The 12,199-nt window shown below is 34.9% G+C and overlaps 2 protein-coding genes across 3 annotated transcripts in view; one reads left to right on the forward strand and one right to left on the reverse strand.

Moving 5' to 3' along the window:
• LOC131956937 (phosphatidylethanolamine-binding protein 4) overlaps nucleotides 1–12,199 on the forward strand; it is a 64,186-nt gene that overhangs the window by 11,099 nt on the left and 40,888 nt on the right. The window lies entirely within an intron of this gene.
• The window catches only part of LOC131956935 (uncharacterized), a 42,959-nt gene continuing 33,918 nt past the window's right edge, over nucleotides 3,159–12,199 (reverse strand). For both annotated transcript variants that reach the window (XM_059321574.1, XM_059321573.1), the window contains exons 8-10: nucleotides 10,449–10,544; nucleotides 5,217–5,345; nucleotides 3,159–3,660 (exon numbers count right to left, since the gene is read on the reverse strand). In XM_059321574.1, the coding sequence (XP_059177557.1) occupies nucleotides 3,635–3,660; nucleotides 5,217–5,345; nucleotides 10,449–10,544 (251 nt within the window). In that variant the 3' untranslated portion in view covers nucleotides 3,159–3,634. The remainder of the gene's footprint in view (nucleotides 3,661–5,216; nucleotides 5,346–10,448; nucleotides 10,545–12,199) is intronic.

Consider the following 12,199-nt stretch of genomic DNA (forward strand, 5'->3'; position numbering starts at 1 on the left):
GTTCCATTACAAATGATCTCAGGAAAAATGATCTCAGACAAAATATCTCAGACAAAATATCTCACGGACAAAATATCTCAAGGAGAAATGATCTCAGGAAAATGATCTCAGGAAAATGATCTCATATACAAAAGATACCAGGACAAAATATATCAGGACAAATGATATCATGGACAATTGATCTCAGACAAAATATCTCAGACAAATATCTCACAGCGAAATTTTAATAGTATTTACGATGATTGTAGTTGAACTTTTTAAATTGACTGTTAATATGTTTTTTTTTTATTTTTTTTTTACTTTTTACTTTCTCGTATATATGAAGTATAGAGAAAGTATTGTAATCGTGCACAAAAATCACTTTAAATTTTAACAATTTTCACCGTATTAGACCTCAGTCATTCATCACATCCGAAGTATAGAGGACTTATTTTAATCGGGCAAAAATTATCAATCCAGATTTATCAAAATTAAGAGGTTTTATGCGTAATCCAGTCTGGGCTTTGCAATTCTGTCCGTATGTCTGTGTGTCTGTCTGTCTGTCTGTCCGTGTGTAAACACGATTACTTGAGTACCGTTACAGCTAGGTTGATGAAAATTCATTTATAAGTATTTTATCAAAATCGTAGATCCGTATCAACTATTGAGCGATTTCCGATAACCGGAAGTGGTACTTTTTCTACTTTGAATTTTTCAAAAGCCTATAACTTGAGTATTATTTCAGATAGATAAATGAAATTTCACATGTATGTAAAAAATCTAATTCTCTACCTTCTGTTAAATTTTGAGTAATTTCTATTGACCGGAAGTAGTAATTTACGCTACTTCCGATTTCTCAAAAAACTAATGTAAATTTTTAAAGTACTAATAATATTGCGCACTTTTATGCACTTTTTTATTTGGCGTTCCCTTGGTGTGCAATTCTTTTGTCTACGAGATTTTATTCTATTTTTAAAACTTTAAGTATTTAAAATGGATTAAAAATCATGTCTATAGCCCGAGTTCCCATCTCCTGTTTTTTTATATAAGAATATTCGAGAAAGTTTAGGGGAGATCACTCCCGGTTTATTTAAATACATGTTAATTTTTATTAACGTACTTTCAAGAAACATGTATAAAATCGTGTTTATTGTATCACACCTATGATCAAAGCCAGACACAGCGCTTGTGATCAAACACCAGTCGATAGACCACCTGTGATCAAAGACCCTCTGCTGAGAAAACACATGTGGTCAAACCCCCTATGGTCAAACCCCCTATGATCAAAGCCCCTATGGTTAAAGCTCCGCTGTGGTCAAACCCCCTATGGTCAAACCCCCTATGGTCAAAGCACCTGTGGTCAAAGGTCCGCGCACCCAGATCACGTGATCAAACACGACACTCTCACAGCAGCTCTAACAGTCATGTAAAAATGTGTCATCTAGTCCATAAAGGTCTATGTGCTAAAATTTATCTGCAAATTTTTTCGTTGTGCTCATTTTTCTGTTTGCGCTTTTTTCTGTTTGATATTTTTTTTCGTTTGCGTTTTTTTCTGTTTGCGCTTTTTTTCTTTTGCGTTTTTTTCTGTTTGCGCTTTTTTCTATGTTCTATTTTTTTGTTAGCGCTTTTTTCCGTTTGCGCTTTTTTCTGTTTGCGCATTTTTCGTTGTGCTCATTTTTCTGTTTGCAATTTTCTGTTTGCGCTTTTTTCTCGATGCACTTTTTTCCGTTTGCGCTTTTTTCCATTAGCGCAATTTTCCGTTTGCCCTTTTTTTCTATGTGCCCTTTTTTCTGTTTGCGCATGTTTCTGATGATCTTTTCAAATATCTCACAGTGAAGGCAATTTTTCCCGGTTTTGATTAAAAATATAGAACGACTTCTCAATTTTTCCCAGTTTTGATTAAAAATATAGAACGACTTCTCAATTTTTCCCAGTTTTGATTAAAAATATAGAACGACTTCTCAATTTTTCCCCGTTTTGATTAAAAATAAAGAACGACTTCTCAATTTTTCCCCGTTTTGATTAAAAATATAGAACGACTTCTCAATTTTTCCCCCAGTTTTGATTGAAAATATAGAACGACTTCTCAATTTTTCCCAGTTTTGATTAAAAATATAGAACGACTTCTCAATTTTTCCCAGTTTTGATTAAAAATATAGATCGACTTCTCAATTTTTCCCCGTTTTGATTAAAAATAAAGAACGACTTCTCAATTTTTCCCAGTTTTGATTAAAAATATAGAACGACTTCTCAATTTTTCCCAGTTTTGATTAAAAATATAGAACGACTTCTCAATTTTTCCCAGTTTTGATTAAAAATATAGAACGACTTCTCAATTTTTCCCCGTTTTGATTAAAAATAAAGAACGACTTCTCAATTTTTCCCCGTTTTGATTAAAAATATAGAACGACTTCTCAATTTTTCCCCCAGTTTTGATTAAAAATATAGAACGACTTCTCAATTTTTCCCAGTTTTGATTAAAAATATAGAACGACTTCTCAATTTTTCCCAGTTTTGATTAAAAATATAGAACGACTTCTCAATTTTTCCCCGTTTTGATTAAAAATAAAGAACGACTTCTCAATTTTTCCCCGTTTTGATTAAAAATATAGAACGACTTCTCAATTTTCCCCCCAGTTTTGATTAAAAATATAGAACGACTTCTCAATTTTTCCCAGTTTTGATTAAAAATATAGAACGACTTCTCAATTTTTCCCAGTTTTGATTAAAAATATAGAACGACTTCTCAATTTTTCCCCGTTTTGATTAAAAATAAAGAACGACTTCTCAATTTTTCCCCGTTTTGATTAAAAATATAGAACGACTTCTCAATTTTCCCCCCAGTTTTGATAAAAATATAGAACGACTTCTCAATTTTTCCCCCAGTTTTGATAAAAATATAGAACGACTTCTCAATTTTCCCCCCAGTTTTGATTAAAAATATAGAACGACTTCTCAATTTTTCCCAGTTTTGATAAAAATATAGAACGACTTCTCAATTTTTCCCAGTTTTGATAAAAATATAGAACGACTTCTCAATTTTTAAAGTAAAGCACACAAGATGATGGAGAACAACATGACGGACAGAACTTGAGCTACATCTTCAAAATAATAATTGTTTATTTAATTAATAAATTATAATTTATTAAATAAAGCAATTTTTTTTTATTTCATATACTTCATCTGTTTATTAATATAACACATAAAATCCTAATTCATTAAACATAGGCCCTGTATTTATAATACATTTGTGCAATAGCTTATTCGGGCGATTGGCTGCCGTATATTAGTACGGTAAGGGTCAGGGTTAGCTATTAAAATAATCCAATATGAGAGTAGATTGCTTCTACACAGCGTTGTTTTCACAAAACAACAATGCAAAATTCAGAAATAATAACATTTCCCCTCAACATCTCTTACAGTTAGTCCATGTTAACTCTAAGAGCATAGACCATAGAGATACATAAACAATGTTTAAGACCATAGACATAGACCATACACAATAGACCATAGATTATGGGCCTATAGACAATAATACATAGACCTAAAGACCATTCACTTATATACTATAGACAAAGAGACATAGACGTCCCTAAATCTCAGCGCTGCCTGTTTCATCATTTTCTCCGTGCTTCTCATTTTCTTTCATTGCCTTTTACTTCCCTTGTTCAGGATCTCCAGCTAGCACAAATAAATATTTAGGTAATTCAATTCAAATGGAAAATACATGTTTAGGTTTTTCAATTCAAATGTTAAAAGTATAAATAAATATTTAAAAAAAATATGTTCTGGCGGGCGGCAGATTTTCTTCGGCGTGATGCCTGGCGCGAAATAGAGCCATAATCTAAATCTAAACCCAAGGGCGTAGCGAAGGGGAGGGGGGTGCGGACCGCACCGGGTGAATCCATTTAGAGGGGTGACACCAAGGTAAAAAGAGCAAAATATATACAGAAACATGATAATTTCACTTAATCAAATGATTAGTTTGAGTGAATTTAAAAGTTCTTTAAGAGCAGAGTGGACAAATCCTGACACGAATGGATAGTCGGGGGGGGGGGGGGGTGTGACACCGTGACTTAAACCTGCTAATCTGAGCCTAGTTTAAAGCAATCACCGTGGGAGTGACCTGGAGGGGGGAGAGGGGGGGGAGGGGGGGTTACATCAATTCAACGTTGCAATATATATGCCTGAGGAAAACGAGCTGGTTGAGAATCGTAATATGTTAATTCGTGTATGGGGGGGGGGGGGGGAATAAAATACATCCAGAAAAAAAATTGCATACATATACACGTGCGTATACACATACTTAAAAGTGTATATTGAATATATTTATTTATGTATATATATATATATATATATATATATATATATATATATATATATATATATATATATATATATATATATATATATATGTGTGTGTGTGTGTGTGTTTTCTTACTGGGGGGGGGGGGGAGGGAGTGAACCATTAGATGCTGCACCGGGTGACACACGACCTCGCTACGCCACTGTCTAAACCTGAACCCTAACTTTAACCCAAACGCGGACTGGCAAAAGACCGACATCGAAAAGGCTGTACACATTGGCTACTTGGTCTGTATAGTAGATGCTTATTTAGTTGTTAAGTTTAGGGTTAGGTTCGCATATTAGGTTCAGTGGTTAGGTTTAGGGTTAGGTTCGCATATTAGGTTCAGTGGTTAGGTTTAGGGTTAGGTTCGCATATTAGATTCAGTGGTTAAGTTTAGGGTTAGTTTCGCATATTAGGTTCAGTGGTTAGGTTTAGGGTTAGGTTCGCATATTAGGTTCAGTGGTTAGGTTTAGGGTTAGGTTCGCATATTAGGTTCAGTGGTTAGGTTTAGGGTTAGGTTCGCATATTAGGTTCAGTGGTTAGGTTTAGGTTTTTGTTTGGTGTGGGGAGTGCCAGTCTAGGGATACAGATCTTCATACACGTCCACATAATAGACCTGACTTACCTCATACACGTCCACATAATAGACCTGACTTACCTCATACACGTCCACATAATAGACCTGACTTACCTCATACACGTCCACATAATAGACCTGACTTACCTCATACACATCCACATAATAGACCTGACTTACCTCATACACATCCACATAATAGACCTGACTTACCTCATACACGTCCACATAATGGAGCTGACTTACCTCATACACGTCCACATAATGGAGCTGACTTACCTCATACACGTCCACATAATAGACCTGACTTACCATCCTCATGCACATCCACATAGTAGACCTTTTTGAAGAAGACGCGATAGACGACGAAAACCACAAGTAAAATGGCCGCCAACACTGATAAGACGATGAGCACATCACCCCATGGTATGCCGGTCTCGTCTGTTGATGGGAAATACATGATGTCAATTGCCCTGACATATTATTCCAAGTGACGTCATTTGACTAAACATGTTACTCCATCAGTGTTTCTTCCAGACTTTCTTCCCCTTTTCGTGGGGTAGGGGGGGGGGAGACAAAAATGTTTTTATACAAATTCAAATTTTTTGGGTTTGGGGGTGGGGTGGGGGGTTAAACTTTCTTCTGAGGGAGATGCCTTAAAGAAAGAAGGGTTAAACTTTCTTCTGAGGGAGATTCCTTAAAGAAAGAAGGGTTAAACTTTCTTCTGAGGGAGATGCCTTAAAGAAAGAAGGGTTAAACTTTCTTCTGAGGGAGATGCCTTAAAGAAAGAAGGGTTAAACTTTCTTCTGAGGGAGATGCCTTAAAGAAAGAAGGGTTAAACTTTCTTCTGAGGGAGATGCCTTAAAGAAAGAAGGGTTAAACTTTCTTCTGAGGGAGATGCCTTAAAGAAAGAAGGGTTAAACTTTCTTCTGAGGGAGATGCCTTAAAGAAAGAAGGGTTAAACTTTCTTCTGAGGGAGATGCCTTAAAGAAAGAAGGGTTAAACTTTCTTCTGAGGGAGATGCCTTAAAGAAAGAAGAAACTCTATATAAAGGGTGACTTGACGAAAAAATACCAGTTAGTATAAAATGTGGCATGTATACTTTTCACATCTAATGATGGAAGGTAATTGGACTGGATGGTAATTGGAGTGGATGGTAATTGGACTGGATGGTGATTGGACTGGAGGGTAATTGGACTGGATGGTAATTGGAGTGGATGGTAATTGGACTGGATGGTGATTGGACTGGAGGGTAATTGGATTGGAGGGTAATTGGACTGGATGGTAATTGACAGGGGTAATTGGGCTGGATGGTGATTGGATTGGAGGGTAATGACGTTGGTAAATTGACCGAGATTAACGTTACGTAACATCTCCTTAGGCCACAACTTTGCATCCCCCCCCACCTCACCCCACATAACCATGACCAAATTAATACAACAAAATATGGATTTATTTTTTTTAAATGTTGAGGAAATCGCGTCGTTTTGAAGACTTACGTAACAATGTTTAAACGTTATCTTTTTTGAATCAGATAAATTATAGCAGTTGTTTTTAAAATAAATATTCTTGATAGGATAGAAGAAATTCAGAGAGTTAATTATTCCAATATATCTTAGCATCGAAGACTTAATTTAAGGTCGAAACTGTTTGCATTTCTCTTTCCTTGAGGTTTATTAACTAGCCATCGGCACCCGTCACACGTAAGTTATAGGCCTATATTTTAAAAATGTTATCGGTCCTACTTGTTTGAGAATTAAAAAAAAAATAATATATTTAGTGGTCAAAACGCGATTTGCTTTACTACATGTTGAACATATTTAGTGACAAAGCAAAGAAATAACTAAATAGCTAAAAATTCTGACCGTTTAATATAGCATAGGCTCCCAATACCTATTGGAAAATTTAAACCAAATTATATACATTATTAGTCAACACAACACCATATTATACGTCCAAACTGATTAAGTGACTTAAATGATTCCGTTAAAACCCCGGCTGTTCAATGGCATTTTCTGTTGTTCTTTAAACTAATTTTTATTTTTATTACTTTTGGCCGAGAAAAGTGTATACATTTCACAGCGTAGGCCTACGTCTTGATAAGTAGAGCTATAGATTCTAGATCTAAATCAAATTTGAATGAAATAGTTCATGTCTTCATTATTCTAAAATCGGAAGATTTGGCATTCGAATCATATTGAAGACGACAGTATTAGTAGTGTGTATCATTTTCGACTTTCGATTTTTAATTCTTCTTTTTATTCTACAAACAATGACGCCACACGTGTTGTGTAGTTTAGACTTTTTAAAACATTGTTTCATAAGGATATTTTTCTGTTCTATGTTAGTATATGTTGTCCAGATTGTTCTCTGGTTGCAGATTAAAGAGATGTTTCTACATTCACATAATTATGTCTTTGTTTTTATTTTCTGTCTTTAAATGAAAGTTAGTTTATACATTTATTACATCAAACATATTATTTTCAACAAAAGTCCTTATCTTTTAAGTCCCCATATATTGCTGAAGATACTGACGTCATAGCCTCGGAAAATATGTACCGGGCACACACAGAGAGAGAGAGAGAGAGAGAGAGAGAGAGTGAGAGAGAGAGAGAGAGAGAGAGAGAGAGGAGAGAAGTGCACACATGGGCTTTTATATATTAGGATGCTTTGTACAAAATAGCCCTGTAAATATCAAATATCAGTGTTATAAAAACTTTGCAATACCCTCTTTAAACAAAAATACCCTATTAAATGTACAAATGAGCTTCATTGTATATATGTGACGTAGTTGCTTTTTTAAAACCAGTCATATATCAAATACCAATCATTAGACATTATATAATATCCACACCTATTCGAAAACCGTTTTTGAGAACTTTCCTTTTACAGGAATAGTATTATACGCTATTTCCGATTTCTCAAAAAAAAAAAAAAAAAAAGAACCGCAAAAGAATTTTTGAAGTAATAATATTCCGCACTATTATACACACATTGTTTGCTGTTCACTTGTTGCGGAATTCTTTTTTCTACGAGATTCTATTCTATTTTTAAATGTTTAAGTAATTAAAAAATGAATAAAAAACAAGTCTGTATCGCGAGTTGCATTCCCCGTAGTGTTATATAAGAATATTCGAGAAAAAGTTTAGGGGAGATCACTCCCGCTTCATTTTAAAAATAAATTTTCACACCTATTTGAAAACTATTTAGAATACATTTTAAAGCAAATTTTCTTTTGTCCAAATGCTTTTTCTTTGTTTCTTTGTGTGTGTAGTCAAACACCGGTGGTAATTAAAAGTTTCATTACGCAGATGTGTCCCTTTAATTGGTTCAATCGAAATGAAAAACGGTTAGAATTTTAAGCCCTTATTACGACATTTCTAAGTATCTGGTATTTTTCTCCTCAAATATCAAGTTATTGTCGCATCTGCAAGTGGTCGATCTAAGGCCGCGCTCAGCCTAGGTCAGTTTTCAGTCACTTTAAAATCGATTTTTACCGTTAAAATGAGAACAGCTATTTCTCTGCAACTTACCTGCAAGTACCCGATCTAATAGGTGTGAGGAACAAACAAACAAACAAACAAACAAACAACCCCAACTTAGCTTTTATAGTTAGAGATAACAGAGGGGATAATACTTGGAGCGCTAGAGAATAGAACCGCGCAGAATAAAGAAATGCGTAACGATTGAACACAAACAGAGTCAGTATATTTAACCAACAATTATACTTTCTAAAGGAAATATCGATTACTTTTTCAGACATTTTAAATGGCGTAAAGTACTACATCCGGTCACCGAAAACTACGCAGAAAGTGACAGAAAACAGCGAATAAGATCGTATAAGTATGTGTGAGATTTTGTCGTCAGGTCTACTATGTAGTGTTTTAGTATTTTAAAAACCAGCAATATAGTAAAGTACCATTTCCGTTAATTGAAGGTCACTAAAATTATTGCAGGTGATCCCAGTACATTTTATATTTGAAATTCGTTGAACATTTCCGGATCAGTGCTCAATTTATAAAATTCACACAGGAATAGAGTATAGTACGACTTCCGGTTGCTCAGAAGTCGACAAAGAGCTACACAAATGATATGATACTTACACACAAAGACAGACACACAGACAGACACAGTCGTATTGACACAACTGCAAAACTAAGATGTGTGAAAATATCGAATTCGATTTTTTTTCACAATTGATTTACATCCCATGTACTCTCTACGAAAAATTTAAATTTAGTATGACGTTACTAAAACTACTGACAATATTTCGTTCGACCGTACTAAAACTACTGACAATATTTAGTTTAACCTTACTAAAAATACTGACAATATTTAGTTTGACCGTATTAAAACTACTGACAATATTTAGTTTGACCGTATTAAAACTACTGACAATATTTAGTTCGACCTTACTTAAACTACTGACAATATTTTGTTTGACCTTACTAAAACTACTGACAATATTAAATTTCAGCTTACTAAAACTACTGACAATATTTAGTTTGACCTTACTAAAACAACTAACAATATTTAGTTCGATCTTACTAAAACTACTGACAATATTCAATTTAACCTTACTAAAACTACTGACAATATTTAGATAGACCTTACTAAAACAACTAACAATATTTAGTTCGATCTTACTAAAACTACTGACAATATTCAATTTAACCTTACTAAAACTACTGACAATATTTAGTTTAACCTTACTAAAACAACTAACAATATTTAGTTCGATCTTACTAAAACTACTGACAATATTTAGTTCGGCCTTACTTAAACTACTGAAAATATGTAGTTTGACCTTACTAAAAATACTGACAATATTTAGTTTGACGTTACTAAAACTACGGACAATATTTAGTTTGACCTTACTAAAACTGACAATATTTAGTACGACCTTACTAAAACTACTGACAATATTTAGTTTGACCTTACTAAAACTGACAATATTTAGTTCGACCTTACTAAAACTACGGACAATATTTAGTTTGACCTTACTAAAACTACTGACAATACTTTGAGGATGAAAATTGAACACAGGTCTTATATCATAGAAAGTAAACCTGTCAATGACCTCACAGTTAATACATCCTTGTAGGGGTCAATGACCTCACAGTTAATACATCCCTATAAGGGTCAATGACCTCACAGTTAATACATCCCTATAGGGGTCAATGACCTCACAGTTAATAAATCCCTATAGGGGTCAATGACCTCACAGTTAATAAATCCCTATAGGGGTCAATGACCTCGCAGTTAATACATCCCTATAGGGGTCAATTACCTCACAGTTAATAAATCCCTGTAGGGGTCAATTACCTCACAGTTAATACATCCATGTAGTGCTCTCCATGAGTACTGCATGTGGGCAGTAGTGGCGCGAGGTCATCCCCTCTCCCCGGCATTAAACTATTTAGTTTAGTCTGACCGTGGTCACACAAATGTTATAAGTTACCTCAGTGGAGCCTTGGTCACACAAATGTTATAAGTTACCTGCGGGGCCGTGGTCAGACAAATGTTCAAATTTAAGAAACTCACTGTTACAATCCAGACCTTCATACCCGTCCTTACAGCCACTTGGGCAGTAGCCTGTCCTTTGGTCACATGATCCGATACCCGCACAATGCCCACACGCTAGAGTAGATCAACGTAAGAATTTATGTCTAGACGTCACATACTTTGGGATCAACGTAAGAATTTATGTCTAGACGTCACATTCTTTGGGATCAACGTAAGAATTTATGTCTAGACGTCACATACTTTGGGATCAACGTAAGAATTTATGTCTAGACGTCACATTCTTTGGGATCAACGTAAGAATTTATGTCTAGACGTCACATACTTTGGGATCAACGTAAGAATTTATGTCTAGACGTCACATTCTTTGGGATCAACGTAAGAATTTATGTCTAGACGTCACATACTTTTGGATCAACGTAAGAATTTATGTCTAGACGTCACATTCTTTGGGATCAACGTAAGAATTTATGTCTAGACGTCACATACTTTTGGATCAACGTAAGAATTTATGTCTAGACGTCACATTCTTTGGGATCAACGTAAGAATTTATGTCTAGACGTCACATACTTTTGGATCAACGTAAGAATTTATGTCTAGACGTCACATACTTTGGGATCAACGTAAGAATTTATGTCTAGACGTCACATACTTTGGGATCAACGTAAGAATTTATGTCTAGATGTCAAATACTTTGGGATCAACGTAAGAATTTATGTCTAGACGTCACATACTTTTGGATCAACGTAAGAATTTATGTCTAGACGTCACATTCTTTGGGATCAACGTAAGAATTTATGTCTAGACGTCACATACTTTTGGATCAACGTAAGAATTTATGTCTAGACGTCACATTCTTTGGGATCAACGTAAGAATTTATGTCTAGACGTCACATACTTTTGGATCAACGTAAGAATTTATGTCTAGACGTCACATACTTTGGGATCAACGTAAGAATTTATGTCTAGACGTCACATACTTTGGGATCAACGTAAGAATTTATGTCTAGATGTCAAATACTTTGGGATCAACGTAAGAATTTATGTCTAGACGTCACATACTTTTGGATCAACGTAAGAATTTATGTCTAGACGTCACATACTTTTGGATCAACGTAAGAATTTATGTCTAGACGTCATATACTTTTGGATCAACGTAAGAATTTATGTCTAGACGTCACATACTTTTGGATCAACGTAAGAATTTATGTTTAGATGTCACATACTTTGGGATTAACGTAAGAATTTATGTCTAGATGTCAAATACTTTGGGATCAACGTAAGAATTTATGTCTAGACGTCACATACTTTTGGATCAACGTAAGAATTTATGTCTAGACGTCACATACTTTGGGATCAACGTAAGAATTTATGTCTAGACGTCACATACTTTTGGATCAACGTAAGAATTTATGTCTAGACGTCACATACTTTGGGATCAACGTAAGAATTTATGTCTAGACGTCACATACTTTGGGATCAACGTAAGAATTTATGTCTAGACGTCACATACTTTGGGATCAACGTAAGAATTTATGTCTAGACGTCACATACTTTTGGATCAACGTAAGAATTTATCTAGACGTCACATACTTTAGGATGAACACATTTTCTTTCAGTCTTACAATTTTAGTGCTAGGTTAGAAACAGTTTCGATCCCCTAGGATGAAATTGTGTGGGCTGTGTGTGGGTATAAAAGTGGTGTGAAAGATATTTGGCGAGGAGCAGGTGGTGTGTGTGAGCAATGGTGTGTAGGCACTGGTGTGTGAGC

This window comes from Physella acuta, unplaced genomic scaffold (genome assembly GCF_028476545.2).
Source record: "Physella acuta isolate Inbredline_101_S28 unplaced genomic scaffold, ASM2847654v3 ptg001187l, whole genome shotgun sequence".
Taxonomy (NCBI): Eukaryota; Metazoa; Mollusca; class Gastropoda; family Physidae; genus Physella; species Physella acuta.